This window comes from Zootoca vivipara, chromosome 4 (genome assembly GCF_965207765.1).
Source record: "Zootoca vivipara chromosome 4, rZooViv2.hap1.1, whole genome shotgun sequence".
Lineage (NCBI taxonomy): Eukaryota > Metazoa > Chordata > Lepidosauria > Squamata > Lacertidae > Zootoca > Zootoca vivipara.
Genome location: NC_142587.1, coordinates 78998340 through 79020975, shown reverse-complemented (window position 1 = coordinate 79020975; position 22636 = coordinate 78998340). Strand labels below are relative to the sequence as shown.

Sequence of the window (22636 nt, the reverse complement as noted above, 5' to 3'; positions counted from 1 at the left end):
CCTGACCTTTCAGGTATCTAAATTGTCCCCTCTTCTAAGGTGAATTGGAACAGTCACTGCCTTATTCTACTGACTCCCTTGGAAGGTGGTGGGAGGTTTGAAAAGTTGGATGCCCATCTGTCAGGGATTCTTCAGTTGGAATTCCCGCCTTGAAGGGGGTTGAAGCAGATGATCCTTGGAGTCCCTTCCAGCAATTCCACGGTTCTATTATTAATTTAGGTGCCATTAATTAAATGCCAAGGGACGCAGGTGGTGCTGTGGGTTAAACCACAGAGCCTAGGACTTGCTGATTAGAAGGTTGGCGGTTTGAATCCCCGCGACGGGGTGAGCTCCCGTTGCTCGGTCCAAGCTCCTGCCCACCTAGCAGTTCAAAAGCACGTCAAAGTGCAAGTACTGTATATTCCTGCGTATAACACTACTTTTTAACCCAGGAAAATCTTCTCAAAAGTCGGGGGTCGTCTTATACGCCGGGTCGTATTTCTTATATGGCGAGTATATCCCAAACTCTATATTTTAACTGGAAAAGTTGGGGGTCGTCTTATACGCCCAGTTGTCTTATACGCCGGAATATACGGGTAGATAAATAGGTACCGCTACAGCGGGAAGGTAAACGGTGTTTCCATACACTGCTCTGGTTTGCCAGAAGCAGCTTTGTCATGCTGGCCACGTGACCCGGAAGCTGTCTGCGGACAAACGCCGGCTCCCTCGGCCAATAAAGTGAGATGAGCATGCAACCCCAGAGTCGGTCACGACTGGACCTAATGGTCAGGAGTCCCTTTACCTTTACCTAATTAAATGCCATTAATATATCCTGCCATTCTACAATGAGAATCTCTCTCTCTCTGTCTGTCTGTCTCTGTCTCTGTCTCTCTCTCTCACACACACACTTAAATCAACATAAACAATCTTGTTTAAAATGCTTAAAAGAGTAAAAGGTGGGGAAAGCGTAAAACAATTCAAGAGACGGTGTTCTGTAAAGGTTCGCTGCCTGTCCCAATGTAACCTGCAATGGCATTGAGTCGCTGGTACAAGATCAATGCAATATGACCTGATTAGTGTTGTGAACCGCCCTGTGATCTTTGGGTGTATACAAATTTAAATAATAATAATAAGTAGTAGTATAGGCTTGAAGGTGGTGTACTGGTTGGACGAGGACCGGAAATACCAGGATTCAATCTTCCACTCAGTCATGAAACTCATTTAGTGACCTTACGGCAGTCACTACCTCTAACCTACCTCACAGGGTTGGTTTGAGTTAAAAGGGGGGGGAAGCATGTACACCACATTGAACTCCTGAGACTGAAAGGGGGGTATAGATGTAATAAATAAATAGTTAATGTTTCCTGGAAAATGAAAATAAAGTCGTGCCTGTGTAGCACTGATTTTAGATTGATGTCGGCAAACCGCATCAGATAAAAAGCTAGCTATCAAAACCCTCAGCTGTCAAACACAACGTACAGTGCTGGCAAACCTTCCTGTACGTCAGTATGCACAAACACGCATCCACAAGTTGGGTCAGGGGGACATTAGAGGGCAGCAGGTCACTACTGGACTGGCCAGAGTTGGGAGGATCCTGATGGAACCGGTTAGAGCAGGTTAGAACAGGGGAGGCTAGTCCAAACCTGAAGGGTCAGACCCAGGTGAGGAGAAAGACAATGAGAAAATGGCAGAGTGGTGGAAAAACCCCAAGGATCACAGGATTGAGAGGAGGGGGATGTTTAAGGAGTAGGCATGTGACAGGGAGAGGTCTGGGGAGTATGTGAGGACCAGGCACTTCCTCTATGGTGGAGTTTTGGGGTGTTGGCAGGATGTGACCTATGCAAGGACACCACCTCTTTTGGATACAGGTAGGTAGCCGTGTTGGTCTGAGTCGAAGCAAAATAAAAAAAATTCCTTCAGTAGCACCTTAAAGACCAACTAAGTTTATATTTTGGTATGAGCTTTCGTGTGCATGCACACTTCTTCAGATACACAGTTGGTCTTTTGCACACGAAAGCTCATACCAAAATATAAACTTAGTTGGTCTTTAAGGTGCTACTGAAGGAATTTTTTTATTTTTTTTATTTCACCTCTTTTGGAGTTGACCACTTGTCATTGGATGAAGGATGCACCTCTAGTTAATCATTGACAGTTCTGAAACTTTACAATAAAAGGGGGTGCCTGCTTTCATTCTGGGCCACCTTCCGATCCACATTCTGTCTCCCGCTGTGTTCTTTATTTGCGCTTCCCACATGCCTGCTTTGTACTCAGTTTGAGGTATATTTATTTACCCGCACTACACTTACCTGTGGTTTAAAGCCACATCCTAATCCAAAGGATAAAAATGACACATAAGGAACATGGAAAAGTGAAGTAAAAACAAGGAACTAACCACAGAAAAGGGCTCTGCGTTTGGTTTTGACCTATTCAAACGGGCTTACAGTTAGTAGATTTGAACCTAAAGCGTTTTTCTTCTAATGTCAGTCCTGCTCAGAGTAGACTGAAATTAATAGACACGACCGATATTCCTATACCATTAAAGCATATCAAAGCAATTTACAACTTTAAAAGGATAAAAACTATACAATAAAAGCATTCTAAAAAAAAACGGTTTAAAAGCAAGCAAGTTTGTTGTTGTCATTGTCGTTTTAAGAACCAACAAACCATTGTGGGAAGATGCACTCTTCATTGCCTGCACAGGCCTGGCAGAATAAAAAGAAGAAGTTTTCAGCAGTTGTTTAAAAGTTGGCACAGAAAACATTAATTTGGGTCCATTAATCTTCTAATGTCAGTCCTGCTCAGAGTAGACTGAAATTAATAGACACGACTGATATTCCTATACCATTAAAGCATATCAAAGCAATTTACAACTTTAAAAGGATAAAAACTATACAATAAAAGCATTCTTAGTATGATTTAGGTGACTACAACCCCAATAAAAGCTCATTCAAACAACCTGGACCATTTTAAATACTCTGCATTCTTGTCAGACCTTCTTGAGATAGCTGGGCAAGGCATAAGGACCCAAACTGAAGCAACAACACAACAACAAAATAGTAATCAAATATAATGGAATGCTTTAAGAGACAGTTCAATTGCCGGACCAGCCCTATCATTAGGTTAAGTGAGCCGTCTACCTCAGGCGGTGGATGCTAAGCTATCATATATTCAGTAGCTTGTAGTCCTGGGCTGGAGGTCCAAGCGGCAATGCCTTCCTTTTCCACAGCATTAATGCTTCCGTCAACCTTTCTGAGTGGTGGTGGGAAATTCATTTTTTAAATGAATACATTCTGCACACAACCGCATCTTGCCCATATCTTCGCCCCCTTTTGTGAAACTCAAATTTTGGTTCTGCCTCGCTGTGAAACTCAACTCCTTCTGTTCTCATTTATTCATGGAGATATTCTTCCTTTGCATCTGTTTGGGCAGCTTTCCACACAAGCCCTGCCTGCCTCCGACATCTTCTCCATGCTTTTAGGTGCCTGCTGTTTATAGTCGCCTCCACTTCCCCCAATGGCCCACCAATGAGGCAAATTATGCCGGAAAACACAATGCCCATTGACCTCACGGTCGGTGTTGCAAATGCCATTTCCATTGTGCGCCAGTGCTATTGGGGAAAGCAGGCTCTGTCTCTTTGGAAATGCCCCTTTAGCTGGCAGAAAGCCAGAGGGCCGGGAAGAGTTGTACACTGGAGGAGTGCAAGTGTGGATGTATGATTTGTGCGTGGCTGAATCGGCGCCAGTGTTGGATCTTAGTAGGAGAGAGTAGACTGATTAAAAGAAGAACGGCTGGGGATTAGGAATAATAAGAACACATAATCCAGAGGGAGGAAGACAGCACAAACACAGAGGAAGGAAAACACAGCAACATCTCTGTTTTAGCTCTCCAGCTTCCTTTTCCTATCTGTATTTTTATTTTTATTATTTAATTATCTATACAATGATAACAAGCCACCAGTAAAATGAAACAAAAGACTTACAATGAAAATTAGGTTTTTTTAAATGGTTTTCTTGGGGTGGAGGGGGAGTCCCAAGTAGGGTTGGGAGAGAAATTTGATTTAGTTAGCATATAAAACTGGATTTATCCAATCTACACTTTCTGAGTGCTTCAGACTGCGAAGCTGATGCTAATTTTGACCTCACCAAAAATGCAAAATATGCTGTTCAACCTATAATCAAAATTGCTTTACATGGTTTCATCATGGAATTTGCTGCAGACATGAGAAGTGAAACACAGCAATCCTTCGAAATTTGCACTTACGTGAATTTTGCAATGCTGTTCTCCAGCCAACCAATGTTTCCAAAAATACATATATCAGAGGAAAGTATGCATAAAAAGGAACATAAATGTGTACATTAGTCAAAACTGCATAAATGTGTTTATTGGGTAAAAGTCGCACTAAGGTGCTAATGTTCATGATTATTTTTCATACACACATATATACACACACACACATTTGCAAGTTGCTGAAAAATGTAGAGAACCAAATTGGAAACTGGAAACATGAGAAATTGAGAGAACCAAAACTGAAAAATCCTTCCATCCGTAGACCCAAAACAAAACTACTCGGAAGACAGCATCTAAGGCAGGGATGGGGAAACCTGTAGTCCTCCAGGTGTTGGACTTCAACTCCCAGCAGCCTCCACAAGCTGCTGGTTAGGGCTGATGGGAGTTGCAGTTCAGCAATGCCTCTGAAGGGCTACCAGTTCCCCACACCCAGGCTTAAGTTCATGGGAAGACATCTGGTTAGAAATAACAAAACAAAAAAAGCAGAAATCTTAAAAAAGAGAAGATGAACACGAACCAAGAGAAGGAGTGTGCAGCTGCAAGTGGATGGTATGGAAATGATCGCAGACAAAACAAATAATAGCACTAAGAGGAATGAGATAAAGAGAGAAGATGACTCAGGACAGATCCTTGAGGAGCTTCATATGGAAAGTGGCGGACTGCGGGGAGAAGGATTACCACTGACAGATAAAGAAAGTAGACAGTAAGGAAGACAAGAAACTAAGAAAGCATGTTGTCAGTCAACACCCAAGAACAGAATGATAAATGGTATTGAAAGACGTCACAGAAAAGGCTACCGGAAAATTGGTTCTGTGATCTACGAATGAAAACTACGCCACATTCCCAGCACTGAGTCTCTGTTTCCAGTATGCAGGCTGCAGGTGTTATCCTGCCCTGGACAGAAATAAGGACTCATTTGGCAGAAAGATATATACAGCAACATGTGCATTTTTCATTTTTGGTATGGCACACAATGATATTTCAAACCGTGATTGCATGTTGGGGTGGAGTCGGGGAGGTATTGATAAAGTTGCTATGAAGTTATTCTAGCAGCAAGAGGCAAGAAATTTTTTTAAAAGAAGGCCCTGCCTTAGGTTATGAAGTGGCTGCAAAGTTTCCAGACTTTGATGCATGATTTCATTAATTTAATTCTTCCAGTTTCAGGTCATGGGCACTCCTTCTTTGGTCTTGCTGTTGTGACCTGCAGCTAAGCCATAGTTTGCCTTAGGATTAAGTCCAAACTTGATCTCCAAACTACTAACAATGACAAATAGGCAAGGTTTGCTCTTGGCTGACTGCTTTTGGTTTGTTTGGGGGAGACAAACCATAAGCCTGGGTTCAGACACAAGGCTAAGCCAAATCATGGCTTACTTATGGGTAGAGAAGTGGGAGCAAGGGGACGAGTAAAACCCCCATGCCTTTTGCTCTGAGCAACCAAATTTTTGCTCGTTTATTTTTAGTCATGGTTTGGCTTAGCATTCTGTGCAAAATGGCCAGCAAAATAGAATCTTGCAAGGGCAAACAGGTGTTTATTGTTGCCTCAACAACAGACCAAGAGATTTTCAATTGACCATAGCTCCTGATCTAATCATATTTCCTATCTTATATTGACTGTCTACTCTGAATGTGGAATAGTGCTGAACATAGCACTGTCCAATCCCTAGATAAATAAATCTAGGTCAAAGGTTATTCTGAAATTGTTAAGTAAGGTACCTGATGGTGATGTTCAAGCAAAAATTAGTACATATTTGTGGTTTGATTCTGACAAATTCCTGACAGAGTTATGAGATTTGCAGTGCCAACCAAAAAGCTGAGGAGAAATGTTATTGAGGCTAATATGGTAAATTGCAATGATATAACACAAAAAACTGGATGCTTTTAAATGTATTAGCCCTCTTAACCATTTGTATTTTAATATATATCTTTTGTAGATTGCATTTATGAAAGAAAGAGAGAGAGAGAGAGAGAGAGAGAGAGAGAGAGAGAGAGAGAGAGAGAGAGAGAGAGATTCTGGTAAACACTGTTCTTCAATATTGTATCAATGTATATTATTATATATTATATTATATTATATTATATTATATTATATTATATTATATATTATATTATATTATATTATATTATATTATATTATATTATATTATATTATATTATATTATATATTATAATTATGTGGTTGATATGACTATGATGGTTAAAATAACCACAATAAATGGAATAATAGTGCAATAGATCTCAAGTGCATCATGCTAACACAGGAAAGGAAGCAGGACATAAATAGTTTAAAATCAAACACACAATCTAAGCAGCACAAGTTGCAAGCTTGAGTTATGGATATGGGTAATGGAAAAAACCAGTTTAAGCCCTCTATGTGCAGCAAGCCCAATACTTTCGTATATATTATGTGCTAAATTCGATCTGAAGTCTAGACTAAGCAAGTATGGCATTGTAATCATGGAGTGCTTCAGACTGCGAAGCTTATGCAATCCCCATGCTAATTCTGACCTCTTTGAATCAAGACTCTTTCACAAAATATGCAAAATATGCTGTTCAACCCATAATAAAACTCGCTTTGCATGGTTTCATCATGGAATTTGCTGCAGACATGACAGTCTGAAGCCTTTGATCCTCTCCGCTGAACTTAACATAGCTCTCCAGGTCGGCATCAGCTACACTGTTTTGTTTCTTCCTCAAATGCAAATGAAACGTTGGAATCCAGTTTTCTAATGAAAGGGTAGAATTTCAACAAAAGCTATCTCATGCTTCCAGAAGGACTTCATGTACAGCATAAAGACTTCTTATTTTTAACGTTCAATGACAAGTTATGCAAGCTTCGAAGGCTCAATCCACTGTGAAGTTCGCATACACGCAAACAGAAGCCACAGTACTACTCTTGAGTACTCATTCACTTCAATGGGACTTATGCAGCAGAACTTTCCACTGGTACCCGGTACTGCACCTTTCATTTGTTTATTACAAAAAATGCATTCAAACACAGTGTCACCTAGCTCTGAACTTTCAAGACACAAACCAAACTGTTTGCAGACTCGATCTGGACACCAAGCTCTAGATTGAGAGAAGAAAATTGCCACCCCCTCCTCTTTTTAAAATATAAAAAAACACTTCATTGTGCATATGAGCACCTCGTAATGCTTGCTTACAAAAGACAAATGCCACCACAATTCTCTGAGAAACAATGGGTGGCAATTTGTAGATAGGGTCCAAAACAGTCTATTTTCAATACAGACTGGTATTTAATACAGGAGTGCTAACTGAAATATACTGCTAACTGAAATAATTCTCAATAACCTTCTCAAATTTTGGATTTCCTTGTCACAATACTTCTAATTTATATTCTTCCCCTATAATTTTATTCTCAGCATTCCAGTCATGAGCACTGCTGGATATAGACACCTCATCTGTGTGTAAGAGAAGAGATAACAGCATTAAATCTGGGAGATCGACACATTTATGTTATTTATATTCCACCTCTTCTCTTTCAAGAAGCTCTGGGTTGTATACTTGATATTGCCAGCTGGGTATGCTTCGCTTCAGCAAAAAATGCCATAGTTACATTTTTAAAGCCTTTATATCCTGTTTTTTTCAAATGCCTTAACAAGACTTATTTTAAAAAACCACTAACAATTATTACTATTTATTAAATTCGTATACTGCCTTTCATCCATAGATCTCATAGCATAAAAATGCAAGATAAAAGCATAAAATGCATAATAAAAGCAAGAGAAAAACTGAACCAATAACACCCTCCCCTCCCACGCATTTAGAAGGGGATAGGATATTTGATGTAGTTTTTCTTAAAGTAGCCTGCAAAGTTAAATTGAAGTAAAGCAAAATCTGAAAATGTTCAACTATGGTTGTTGTTGTTTTTTTAATAAAAAGGTCAGACGTTAATTCTGAAATATTTGCAAATGTTGACTGTTAGGTATGAGATCTAATTTTAAATTATCGTAATATCCTCTAAGTTTTAAGGCATTTGATATGGTCTTAGTCACCAACAAGTATCCCCGGCTTAGTCATCACCAGAAGAAAGAATCTACTAGGGCTGTATGGCTCCCACCCATCCTGCCCGACGCCTGCCTCTCTTTCCTGCCCAAGCCCTCCACCCCACCCCATCAACAACTCCAGATAGCTCTGGATGACCTTACCCATGGCCTTACTCCACCCATCTCAGGTAAAGCCTTTGTTGTTTAGTCGTTTAGTCATGTCCGACTCCTCGTGACCCCATGGACCAGAGCTCGCCAGGCACTCCTGTCTTCCACTGCCTCCCGCAGTTTGGTCAGACTCATGTTGGTGGCTTCGAGAACACTGTCCATCCATCTTGTCCTCTGTCGTCCCCTTCTCCTTGTGCCCTCAATCTTTCCCAGCATCAGGATCTTTTCCAGGGAGTCTTCTCTTCTCATAAGGTGGCCAAAGTATTGTAGCCTCAGCTTCACAATCTGTCCTTCCAGTGAGCACTCAGGGCTGATTTCTTTCAGAATGGATAGGTTTGATCTTCTTGCAGTCCATGGGACTCTCAAGAGTCTCCTCCAGCACCATAGTTCAAAAGCATCAATTCTTCGGTGATCAGCCTTCCTTATGGTCCAGCTCTCACTTCCATACATCACTACTAGGAAAACCATAGCTTTAACTATACGGACCTTTGTTGGCAAGGTGATGTCTCTCTACTTTTTAAGATGCTGTCTAGGTTTGAGGTAAAGCCTTAGACCCCCCAAATCAGCCCAATTTGGCTTGGGCTTTTGCCAAATCTGGTGCATAACCTTAGAAGCTGCCACTACAGAATGGAACTACGCCTCCTGCATTTATTGCATGAAGAGGTTGTCCTTCTCTATCGATCAATTCTCCCCAGAGATGGGGGCACATTACAAGTGCCTTACGATATAGCAGCAGGTTTTTCCGGAAGTGCCTAGGTTTGCGCCCTGGGGAGGTCACTTTGGTGCTGCTGCTGCCAACAACAATTCCAGCAGTAAAATATTTGATCTTAGTAGGTGCAGATGCACTAAAGCAGGAATGGGAAATGGAATCCTGGTAGCAGGCTGGATCCTAATCTCTCCCACCCCCATGGGCCAAGCTTGGCAGGTTCGCAGAGCTGCTCACCTGTCAATCACCTGATATCACAATAGTGTCAGGTAATCCATTTCCCCAGGCAGATGTGAGTGCTAACAATCAGATGATACACAGTGTTTGCAAACCCTCTTTTGGCACTTTACCTGCCCTACATTTGCCATCATATATGACATCAGGTGGACGGCAGGTTGATGTGGTTTGGCTGAAGTGGCCTCATGGGTCAAAGAGGAAGATCTGGTGGACCGAAATAGGCCCACAGGCTGGAGGTTCCCCACCACTGCACTAAAGTGGAAAAGGAATTGTTTTCAGTCAATAGTGTGGACGGTACAGAACTGCAGTACAGTACTTTATTCCGGAGGTTACTGCTGTTGTTTAAGAGGGTAGATGCAGATGTCCCATAAAATATTGAAGGAAGGTTTAACATCTTTTAATCAACATGGATATAAGCAATGGTGTCTTGGTACCCCTGCACAATGCTTTCAGGATATTAGGCCACTACCCTAGCCAATGATGCTGCACCATAGCCTACAATACGTTACCAGCCAGGAAAGTGTGTAGGCGGTGGCAGGACACTCACACAATGGAGAAATGAAAATGCAACTCTAAGAAGGTCCCAACAACAACTGAAGAAATGATACTATTTGTCATTTTAGTCACCTACGGACTTCCTCTTTGAAAGGAAAGAATCGCTTCTGACCTACGACTAACCAGTCCTTCCCATACGTCAAGCTAGAACATTCAAGACGACAACGTGAGAATGGGAAGCATCTGATTGTTGGACCAGGAGTCCATTTCTTCCAATGTTCTGTCTCACAGTGTCCTAATCATGTGTTGTTGTTGTTGTTGTTGTTTAGTCGTTTAGTCATGTTCGACTCTTCGTGACCCCATGGACCAGAGCACGCTAGGCACTCCTGTCTTCCACTGCCTCCCGCAGTTTGGTCAATCTTGTGTTCGTAGCTTCGAGAACACTGTCCAACTAATCATGTATACAGTACTTGGAAGTAAATCCTATTGAATTCAACAGGGCTTACAACAGTTTTCAACTGGCAAGTCTCCTTGCAGTGCAATGCTAACCACATCAGAATGAATTCGGCGAGCCTTACTTCCATGCAAATGGGATTCAGGTTGCAGCTTTAGTATGGGAGTGAATGATGGATTAGAGCAATGAGCCGCTGCCACCTCCCAACTTTCTGACAGCATTCTCATGGTTTACAGAACAGAAGGGTGGGTGGGGCATTAGAAGAGTGGAGACCTACCACAACCTCCTGCTCCCAACTTTGCAAAAGCCATTTGCAACTGATGAAGAGGGCTCTAACCCAGAGTGAGCTCCCCCATTGACCACTTAGACAAGTGAGTGCGGCCACCTACATCACCTGACACCATCACGCCACCAGATGAGTAATTTTTCCTTTGCAGCCTAGCCTGAACTGTAAAAATAAATAAAATGTTCCTTGGTAAGCCCAGGTTGGTTTTGAACTCTGCCTTAAGAGGAACTCAGTGGGGCTTGACATCACCACTGCACGGACCAGCTTATTGGCAATCTTGCCCATGGAAGCACACTTGTAATTTTATGCATCTGTTTCTTAAAACCTTCCTGCTGAAGGACAATTCAAATTCAAAACATGCTGGGAATCTTGGCTTGAACAAATGAATATTTATACATTCACCATCATAATTTTGTCCAGCATGGGGATTCCCTGTGGTTGTACCCTCTCCAGAGATGCACATGCGCCACAGACTGCTTGCTATATATAAGTATCTCCAGGTGCAGAAATGGCAGGCCAGAGATCACAAAGAGGAAAAAGTGGTTAGTCATTTATGAGGAAGTAATTAATTATTGCTTGGGCACTCAGAGGCAGAGTCATGGGTCCACCCTCACTATCCCTGCTGAGACACGTTATTTTCTGTGTGCACAAGGTTCCACATCACGCTGCGTGCACAATGCTGGGACATCAGTGGATCTGCCCCTTTCTTCTGCCAAGGCTATTAGCTACCATGGGTAACTTCTACTTCCAGTGCTGGAGGCAGTATGCTTCTGACTAAATGCCAATAGCTGGGGACCACAAGCAGGTCCTGCTTTCAGGCTTCCCAAGGCAACTGGTTGGCCACTGTGAGAATCGGATGCTGGAGTAGATGGGCCTGATCCAGCACCTCTTCTTACAGTGCCAAAGAAGCTTTGCACATGTGTAACAGGAATTATGCATGTATTTATTTTATTTTTTTAAGTATTTGCTAATACTGCAAATATAGTCTGGGTTTGTGGGACCCACTTCTTTTGACTCTGTGCTGCTCTGTTGCAAATAAATATTGTAAATAAATGAATAGTGCAGAATTCAGTAGCCAGGTTGCTCACCGGAGCAAGACAGTTTGAGCATATTACAGTGATCCTGGTCCAACTGCACTGGTTACCAATTAGTTTCCGGGCCCAATTCAAAGTGCTGGTTTTGACCTATAAAGCCTTAAATTGCTCAGGACCGCAATACCTCAAGGACCGCCTCTTCCCATATGAACCTACCCAGACCTTGAGATCATCTTCCGAGGCCCTCCTTTGTGTGCCACCTCCTTGAGAGGTCCAGAGGGTGGCAACACGAGAACAGGCCTTCTCTGCAGTGGCTCCCTGTCTATGGAATGCTCTCCCCAGGGAAGTTTGCCTGGCACCTTCATTATACAGCTTTAGGCGCCAGGCAAAACCGTTCCTTTTTAACCAGGCCTTTTGTTGATCTTATTGATATCCAACACCCTTTTAGAATGTGGTTCTTTTTTGGGGGGGAGGGTATTGTTTTTGGTTTGATTTTATATGTTGTGGTCTTGTTTGTAAACCGCCCTGAAACCTCTAGGTATATAAAATAAATAAATAAATAAATAAATAAATAAATAAATAATAGAATAAAAAAGATGTGTTATAGTCATAACCAGTTTCTAAATATTGACCATGAAATTCCTAACCTAGCCAAGTATTCAAGTAGCAATGGTTAAAAAAGAAATTTAACATTTAAAATACATTCCATCCATTACAGCTCCAAAAGACCTATCGCCCTAAACAAGACTTTGCTTTCCTTCCAATAACATTGCCAGCTTCATATTTAACTGCCGTATATTCCAGCGTATAAGACGACTGGGCATATAAGACGACCCCCAACTTTTCCAGTTAAAATATAGTGTTTGGGATATACCCACCGTATAAGAAATATGACCCGGCGTATGACAACCCCCAACTTTTGAGAAGATTTTCCTGGGTTAAAAAGTAGTCTTATACGCAGGAATATACAGAAGGGGACGACAGAGGACAAGATGGTTGGACAGTGTTCTCGAAGCTACGAACATGAGTTTGACCAAACTGCGGGAGGCAGTGGAAGACAGGAGTGCCTGGTGTGCTATGGTCCATGGGGTCACGAAGAGTCGGACACGACTAAACGACTAAACAACAACAACATACAGTACTTATAATAACACCCAGCAGAGACTGACATGCTAATCCTATCTTTTAAAGAGATATATTATGGATATTACATCAAACGTTCCATTATTGCAATATACCTACACAACATATACTACTACCCTTTTAGAATAATACAAGACCTCCATCCTAAATATAAATATCATGCAACGTGGTGGGTGTGCATTTAACATTGGCTCCATGTTATATCGCACTGGGAATGGAAATCCCCATGCTGTATCAAGGAATTATCTCTGTATGTACTGTACCAGGTTAATCTCAGTGGGAATTAACTTCACAGAACCATGCTGTTTGTTTTGCAAAAGTGTGTGTGTTGGTGGTGATAATAGTCAGGATCAAACTTGTCTCTGCCTCTGGATGTTTTCTAATTTAGCACTGTTGGCAGCTCTTCAATGCCTAAGCATGCTCAGGTATGCTTTTGAGAGTGCAATCGTTCTGCTGAATGGGACAGGCAAATTCATGAAGCAAGATGTTGAGTTAAAAGGAAAAATAATTATCAACTCAGTCTCAGACATTTCAGTGACAGTAACAAGTTATATCTTAAATGAATCTTGTCTTGTTGACCTACATGAGCGGCTCCCATTTCCCCCTCAGTCCTTCACACTGAATGTTGCCACCAGTTAGGGAGAGATCTCACTGTGTTGGCCAAGTGAGGACGCATCCACATTCACAGCACACCCACTCACACACCCATGTACATGTGAGAGGACAACACGGTAGTAACTAACGTTTGCACGTGATGCTTAGAGCACATGTGCACACAAGACAACAGCTCATTATACCGCAATAACTGCAAAACCTGCTTGGTTTTATTGCTGTCTGGCTCTGAAACCTTCAACTTTGACAACATGCCAAGAAGGTGATTCAGTACTTTTTTATGAAGACTCTTAAGATTGGTAAACCAATTTTGTTACTCTTTAGCACCTATATTTCAGCAGCACCAGAGAGAATGGGATGGCTAAACTAGGGGACCGGAGATTGTCTGCTTTCTCCCTTGTAACAAAATACATGTGATATTTTAACTCTGCACTAGAGTTCCACTGGAGTCCATTGGAATTTCACATGGGTTCCCCCTCCAAAACCCAGTAATAAGGTTAATAGCAATACACATTAGGTCTTACATCACCCTTCAACAACTGTGTACACACCACACATTTAAAACACATTTCCCGCCCCTTCAAGGAACCATGGAAATTGTAGCTTACCCCTCACAATTCCCAGCACCCTTAACAAACTATAGTTCCTAGGTTTCTTTGGGGTAAGTCATGTGTTTTAAATGTATGGTGTGGATCTGATCTCTATGGTGGCAGCTTGCATGTGGCACTCCATGCCCTAAGAATTCTGATTATCTCCCAATTCCAATGAATTCAAATTGTAATACAATTAAAGTAAACAGAAGAAATAAAGGAGTAAAAATACAATTGAGAATCACTATGAATATTTAATGTGGACATGCCATGGACCACCTAAATGAAGCTCAGGGACCAGTTTGGGAAACACTGCTATAGATTGAAAAATCATGTTTCTGATAATGCTCCAAGGCTTGGTTTGGGAACCTGTGTCCCTCTTGATGTTGATGGACTACAACTCCCATCCTCTACGATTATTGGTCATGCTGGCTAGGGCTGATGGAAGCTGGAATCCAACAAAATCGGGAGGCCCAAATCTAATCTGAGAGCAGAGGTGCACGACCAGTTTGCCTGCACTGGGTGCTGCAGGGGGCACCACAACAAGGACTCAGAATGGAGTGCAAGAAGTGCTGAATTTCGGCATTGCTGCTGAAATTCGAAAGCCCCAAGTTGGCCACTGCTGATAATGAATCACCACTTCCATTCTTCCTTACGAAAACATTGGTCCCATTGCCTTTTGACAGGTTTCCACTGCAACTGTGCCAGGAGAAGCTTTTCTAGTACCGGTACCTCTTTCGTAAGCAATCAGTAGCCTTTACGCATCCATTGTGTTGGCAAAACCTTTCTCTCTAGTTAGGGGAAACTGAGAGAAGTGAAAGGTAAAGGTGCAGCAAGGAGAATGGAAGGGGAGGAGGGAAAGGAGACAGGAGGGAAAGGAAGTAGAAAAACAGGGAATGGGGGAAAGAAGAGTTTGGAGAGGCAGGGAATGAATGCAGGAGGCCATAACATTCATCCTGGTTCCACTGAAGTCAGTGGTTATGCTTACCAAGCAGCTGAAGTTGGCTTCTGCTGGCCCAGGTGCCTGCCTGATGCATGCTCATAGCTGTGGTGTGTTTCTGTTAGAGCTCAGGGTCTGAAACTGCAGCCTGTGTACCGTAAACCACTTCTTCAAAAAAAGCGGGGGGGGGGGGGAGCCATGAACCAAACAGGTTTTTTTTTAGTTTTTGTTTTAGGAAGAGCCCTGAAGAGGCCTCATACAGTGAGGGGGGAAAGTATTTGATCCCCTGCTAAATTTGCCCATTTGCCCCCTGAAGAAGAAATGACCAGTCCTATTTTAATGGTAGGTTTCTTGTAGCTGTGAGAGACATAACAACAACAGGAAAAACCACCCCAGAAACCCAGAAGACAAAAGTCAGAGATGGATGCGCTTTATAATGAGTGAAATAAGTGTTTGATCCCTTTGCAAAAGATGACTTAGCACTTGGTGGCAAAATCCTTGTTGGCAATTACAGAGGTCAGATGTTTCTTGTAGGTGGCCACCATATTTGCACACATATCAGGAAGTATTTTGTCCCACTCCTCTTTGCAGATCCTCTTGCAGATTTTGAGGCTGATGTATAGCTACTCGAACCTTCAGCTCCCTCCAGAGATTTTCGATGGGATTAAGGTCTGGAGACTGGCTAGGCCACTCCAGGACAAGTGGGGAAATTTAGCAGGGGATCAAATACTCCCCCCCACTGTAGCTAAATTTGGGCTAAAGTCCAAAACCCCACTTAAATCAGGACCCTTGAACTGAAACTAACTTTCTCTCATTGACCAAGCACATTTAAATCCAGGTATCCTAGTTGAATGGGATGCTGGACAAGGCTGTAAGAGAGGAGTGGAGAACTTCCAAAAATTGCTGGACTAAAACACAATCTGACTATTCACCATGTTGGCTGAAGGTGATGGCGTCCAACAAGAGGAGACCTCTTGGTAGTTCCACCTCCCTCAGAAGTTTGAGGAATCATGGGCCAGGAGAGGGCATTCTCTGTGACAGCCCCCGAGTTGATGCGTCTGGCTTCTTCACTCTAGAGCTGCCAGCAAATGCAGAAGACACCCCTCTTTTCCCTGGTCTTTGATATCTGAGACATGTTTTTTCGGGGTCCACCATATCCCTGTTATTGCAATCTGTTTTAACTGCTTTGAATTTTAAGTTGTTGTAACGCTCCTTGGGACCTGCTGGTGAAGCGCAAGTAACAAATTTAACCACAACAAAATATGGAGAGTAACAGGTCCTTCCTCCCGTAAGATGTCAGTCGTCAACTGCTTAGGGTGGATTTATTTTACACATCCAAACTCTGCAGTTTTGCTATCTCCATACCATAGATCTGTTAACACAGGAACACACCTACAGACTCACACACATACGTATATAAAAGAGTTGCCTACAGCTGCTTCTCATTGATGTGGTATATCTATGTAAGCTTCCAGAAATTGCTCACTGACACTTGTGGTTGTATGAGTTATTGTGGATAACTCACAAAGTATTCTGATAAGGGAAATGAAAGTGTGAATCCACCTGAGATGTCATTAATTTCTACAGCCCTATTCTGGAGGGGAAATGGTTTGAGGACCACAACCTTTGATTGCGCTTATCTGCTGAGCAGAAGTCGATAGTGAAAGGCATTTAACATCCAACCAAAGTAGGTTTCTCGTCTTTTGTTTTTTTGGCACGAACAATATTTTCAATGAACATGGTGCTTGAGTGGAAGTAGCACGCCACTCTGTGGTATGCGTGGATAGGTTTTAAAAGCAGTTTGGTTTGCAGAAATATTTTCGCTGTGAAAATTTGTAGCCCATCTAGCACATTGAACTTCTCTTCCAACAGAATTTCTCCTTGCTAGGGATTGAAGGCCAAATTACGACAAAGTGCTTGCCACATTGTTCGCAATTCTCTGAATGGCTTTCAGAAAGTAAATGAGCATGTCCTGCAACAAAATCTTGAGGTGTGGAGTGCTCCTATTCGCTGTTCAATCAGTCAGTCATGTCTTCTTCTAGGCATACTCCATACCATTTGCCCTCCCACCTGGTTTGTCCTCCCTCCCCAGAGTCACACAGCATTCCAGGGTCACTGAGAATGCTCAGTTCTCATTCCGCTTGCCTTAAGGAAACATTTTTATATTTCTAAAAAATTTCAGGTTTCCCCAAACCTGCTGATAACTCTCTCTTGTCTGTATAGATGGTGTCATTTTGGCTAGATGAGGACTATTGCTTGGAGAAGTGAGATAGTTATTAGTGCATATCAGGGATGTGATTGACCAGCACCTGAAAACAGTGGCAGTCCGGAAGCGCTCGCCTGCCAAGCACTGATTTGGATTGGATCCCCAATGCCTGATAGTCACCTAGCTGGTCCTAAGTCACAGGCTATCCTAGGGCGCTTCAAAACTGCCACTAATTCTGAGTGGGATTCAATCACACCCTGGCAAATTCAGGCTCCATAATTAAAGCTGATTTGTAGCTCTTGCAGAACAAACATGATTTCCCAAAAGATCAGACTTCTGATGAGGAAAAAAAAACTTGAAACTGTAGGATGGCACTTGTGTGACATGACAGTGCAAGCCTTCCTGAGAAACCTGGGAACTACATTTGGTTAAGGATAAGGGGAATTGTAGCTCTGAGAGGTAAACTATAGTTTGCAGGATTCTTTGGGGGGGGGGGGAAGAAATGTGCTTTAAAGGCCTGGTGTGGCTGTGACCTGATTCTAACCTACAGTATCTACAAATTGGGACGAATGCTCATTACATAGCCACCGTCTCTAATCTCTGCAAACAAATCAGGCTGAAAGTTCAAGAAACCCTAGTTGTTCACTCCAACTTCTATCCTTATCAACATTTTTGCAGGCACCTTTTCCCTTTCTCTGTTTGTATTGCCAAATAACCCCAGGGGATGAAACTGTAGAGAGCTCAAAAGGGCCAAGCAACCAACAAGAAATCTCAATGGCAATTTGAGCAGGCATGTGAAGAGTATAATGGTTGCTACAGAGCAGTGGGAATCCAGGATCCTCACCCCACTGAAAGGCAAGCAGGAGATGAAGCAACCTAAGGAGGAACAGCTGTTAAGAGCAGTAACAAGGGCTTAATAAGCTCAACAAGCCATTAAACTACCTGATAGGCCAGAGGACTATCAGGTGCACAAACTACACCTGTGTGGTGTAGTTTTGTGTGGTGACAAAAAAAAAGGAACCAATTGTGTGATGTCGTACCCAAGTTGCCAAAATGCTAAATAACATCCCCACCACTTAACAGACGCCAGAACCTGTGAAAAGATGAGAGGACAACAGATGGAGCAAAGTAACTTGGAATTACAATACCGTGTTTCTCATATTATAAGACATGTCTTATATTTATTTTTTCCTCAAAAAAACACACTATGGCTTATTTTCAAGGGATGTCTTATTTTTTTCCTCCTCCTCCTGCCGCGGCCAGCATTGCTGCTGCGCCTATCACTATGTCTTATTTTCGGGGTATGGCTTATATTCCTTGAATGCTTAAAAATCCTGCTATGTCTTATTTTATGGGTATGTCTTAAAATATGAGAAACAGGGTAGTTAGGAATAGTTTCATGAAGGGAACGCTGTGGATGTAGCCTATCTTGATTTCAGCAAGGCCTTTGACAAGGTGCCCCATGATATTCTTGTAAAGAAGCTGGTAAAATGTGGGCTAGACAATGCTACCATTCAGTGGATTTGTAACTGGCTTACTGACCGAACCCAAAGGGTGCTCATCAATGGCTCCTCCTCATCCTGGAGAGTAGTGACTAGTGGGGTGCCACAGGGTTCTGTCTTGGGCCCAGTCTTGTTCAACATCTTTATCAATGACTTGGATGATGGGCTTGAGGGCATCCTGAGCAAGTTTGCAGATGACACCAAATTGGGAGGGGTGGCTAACACCCCAGAGGACAGGATCACACTTCAGAATGACCTTAACAGATTAGACAACTGGGCCAAAGCAAACAAGATGAATTTTAACAAGGAGAAATGTAAAGTACTACACTTGGGCAAAAAAAAAATGAAAGGCACAAATACAGGATGGGAGACACCTGGCTTGAGAGCAGTACATGTGAAAAGGATCTAGGAGTCTTGGTAGACCACAAACTTGACATGAGTCAGCAGTGTGATGCAGCAGCTAAAAAAGCCAATGCAATTCTGGGCTGCATCAATAGGAGTATAGCATCTAGATCAAGGGAAGTAATAGTACCACTGTATTCTGCTCTGGTCAGACCTCACCTGGAGTACTGTGTCCAGTTCTGGGCACCACAGTTCAAGAAGGATACTGATAAGCTGGAACGTGTCCAGAAGAGGGCAACCAAAATGGTCAAAGGCCTGGAAACGATGCCTTATGAGGAACGGCTTAGGGAGCTGGGTATGTTTAGCCTGGAGAAGAGAAGGTTAAGGGGTGATATGATAACCATGTTCAAATATATAAAAGGATGTCATATAGAGGAGGGAGAAAGGTTGTTTTCTGCTGCTCCAGAGAAGCGGACACGGAGCAACGGATTCAAACTACAAGAAAGAAAATTCCACCTAAACATTAGGAAGAACTTCCTGACAGTAAGAGCTGTTCGGCAGTGGAATTTGCTGCCAAGGAGTGTGGTGGAGTCTCCTTTTTTGGAGGTCTTTAAGCAGAGGCTTGACAGCCATCTGTCAGGAATGCTTTGATGGTGTTTCCTGCTTGGCAGGGGGTTGGACTGGATGGCCCTTGTGGTCTCTTCCAACTCTATGATTCTATGATTCATCAGCTATTTGTAATATTCTTATAATCAAGTACTGTAATTGATTTAGGCAACTGGCTTGATTGTTGCCATGCCTATATTTTGATGAACTTATTGAATGGACAATTCTTTCCCTTATTATTATGAATGTGTTTATTGTATTGAGATACTGTGGGTTGTTATATTTTTATCAGTTCTGTGGAAAAAGGCCCTGAGCATAATATATAAACGTAAAATGTGGTATATAAATAAAAGCAACACTGATCTCAGCCATACATACCTTGTATTTTTAGGTGTGCACCCAGTATGTTTTAAAGCTTGTAGAATATATTACTGAAATATTATACAGCTACACTAATAATGTTTTAGGGAAAATTGCGTACAACTCCATTAGGATAAATTCGCATTAAAATGCCAATTAACTGTGAGAACTTTTAACTGCATGTATACACACGTACATCACAAACTGATGTGGCCATGCGGAGAACAAAGAAGGTGAAAATAAGAAAATGAGAGCAACCAAAGTCGACGCATTTGCCTAGCCCTAATTGTGGCTGCTGCAAAACCGGGGGCCACACGTGCTCACGGATTAAAGCCGGGGTGCGGAACGTGTGGACCCATAGCTCCCACCACCAGCCGCAGCCAGCAAGCCCAACAGTTAGGGAGAAGGAGACCAGCAGCCCGACAACAGCTGGGAGGCCGCCACTTCCCTATCCTCGGACTAAAGCCCAGCTCAGCACGAAGAGCTTGTCCCGAGGCGGCGAAGTGTTTGGCTATCCTGGGCGAAGGAAACGGCAGAAGAGGACTTCGGCGGACCCTAACGAGAGTACTGCCCGTGAGAAATCGCAAAAAGCGGGCTTCGAAGGCCGTGAAATGGGAGCAGCGCCGTTTGTGACGGTAGAAACCTGCTCTGCCTCTCTCTCTCTCCCCGCCTCCTCCTCCTCCCTCGCAAGGGCTGGGCCTCCGCCTGCTCCAGGCCCGGATTACCCAGCGGGCGCCTGTGCGGCGCAGGCGCACCGAGGAGGCGGCTCAGGAAGAGGAAAATGGAATAAACAACGCCGCCGCCGCCGCCGGACCATCAATCAGCCTGGCCGAGGGCCCAGCTTCCCGCGTCCGCCGCGGGCCCATCCCTCGCCTCGGACTCCTCGGCGGGCTCGTCCGACCCACTTGAGAGAAGCGCCCGCGGCCCTCTCCGCGCGCCCTTGCCCCCCGCCGACGCCGGAACTCGGGGCTGTGACAGCGGCGACCGTACCCGGGCTCCTGCCGCCGCCCGCCCGCCCGCCTCTCCCCCAATGGTGCTGCGGCCGGCAGCGGCGGTGCCTCCGGAGGCGGCCTCGGCCCTGCCCGTGCTGCTGTAGCGGCCGCCATGAACAGCGGCGGGATCCCTTGCTCCTCCCCGGTGGTGGCGGCTGCTGCCGCGGTGGCGGCTGCGGCGGTCGGGCCGCCCCCTGGGCCGGCGGCCGCGGCGGCTCCTGTCGGGGTGAAGCTGAAGTTCTGCCGCTACTACGCGAAAGACAAGACGTGCTTCTACGGCGAGGAGTGCCAGTTCCTGCACGAGGAGCCCGGCGGAGCTTCGGCCGCCTGCCCTGGGCCTCCGCCCCCTGTGGCCCTCGGCGGGCTCCCGCTCGGGCTCCCTCCGGGCCCCACTGCCCCGGCCGTGGCCGCCTCGCCCGGGCACGTCGGCGGTTACTCTGGGCATGGGGCAGCGGCGCCCGTGGCGGGGCCTAAGAAACCCCCCGAGCTGTTGGGAGGAGGCGCAGGATGCGGCCACGGCGGAGCAGGCGGCGGAGCGGGGCTGGACGGGCCCCGGCTGGCCAGTGAGTGCGGGGCTACGGGGAGCATCGAGGCGGGGAGGGAGGGAGGGACCGGGAAAGGCTCCAGGTGAGTCTCTGGCCCCAGGCCCAGGCTCCACGGCCTTCCCACGGAGGAGCCCGGGCTGTGTCAGGCAAGATGCTCGGGAAGAGGGTGGGCGTTAGGAGGGTGGCTCAAGGAGGCCGTTTTCCTGCTTCCCATGAGGAACTGGAAACCACCTACATGTGAGGTAAAATGTGTTGAAAACGGGAGAGGGCGAAGCTATTTAATGCTGCTCCCTCGCCCGCATGGCAGGTAGAGTAAGGGGGTGTCGCGTGAATCCTGATAGGAAATAGATGTGCACAAACACACACAGAGATTCTTGGGGGAAAGTGACAAAAAGGGGTGTGGTGAGAGATATACTGTATATAATGGTAAGGAGACTGGAACTAAGTATGTTGGTGGGGAGTGTATGATAGAGAACGACTTAAAAATAAAACCAGCTGCTAAGGAGGATAAACAGTAAAGCAGTTGTGGGAGACACAATTTCTTGCCGGTTCAGAAAATCCAGACAGAATTGATAGCTTAGTGCAGCACCCATATGCTCGGAATCCACCAAATGTATCCTGGGTTTGGGTTCGTAATGCTGGTCTGTCAGCTTTTGCCCACTTCTATAATGTGGTTTTTTTGTGCTCCAATGGAGTGGAGTACTGCTTGAGAATATAAGTTGTGAGAACTTGACCTGGCTCCCCTGCCACTCTCAAAAGCACCACTAGCTCCTTCTGCAAGTGTTCCAGATGTGATGAAACAAACACTGTTGTAACACCTCGAGTTATTTGATGGGAAGATGCTGCTAATCAGTCAGCACTATGTAAAAATGAATCAACAAAGCTTGTTGGGAGATATTTTGAAGTGTGGCTTGACGACTTGTCATGCACTTCCTGTCAACAAAGCTGTAGGTTTCTCTGCTCTCTTCGTGTCAACTTGTGCTTACAGCTCTAGATTTGATCAAATGTTTTAATGTGAAATCTCAATCACCTGCAGACTGTTAGAAGAAATGAATAAAAGGTAAATAAAAATGTTCTGGTTCAAATTTTCAGAGGAATAAATAAAAACAAGAGTTCTTTAGTACCTATTTTCTCATGCACACATTACA

The 22636-nt window shown here is 44.1% G+C and overlaps 2 protein-coding genes across 4 annotated transcripts in view; one reads left to right on the top strand and one right to left on the bottom strand.

Annotated features, from left to right (window-relative positions):
* Positions 1-15068, bottom strand: part of FLT3 (fms related receptor tyrosine kinase 3) — a 51079-nt gene extending 36011 nt beyond the window's left edge. The window contains 1 exon segment of the mRNA XM_035116308.3: positions 14984-15068. Coding sequence (XP_034972199.3) covers positions 14984-15038 — 55 coding nt within the window. The 5' untranslated portion in view covers positions 15039-15068.
* Positions 15069-19962: 4894 nt separating this feature from the next.
* The window catches only part of PAN3 (poly(A) specific ribonuclease subunit PAN3), a 58099-nt gene continuing 55425 nt past the window's right edge, over positions 19963-22636 (top strand). For all 3 annotated transcript variants that reach the window (XR_009557504.2, XM_035114556.3, XM_035114555.3), the window contains exon 1: positions 19963-21506. Coding sequence is in view for 2 of the 3 variants with exons in the window: in XM_035114556.3 (XP_034970447.2) it covers positions 21056-21506 (451 nt within the window). In the remaining variant the exon portion in view is untranslated. The remainder of the gene's footprint in view (positions 21507-22636) is intronic.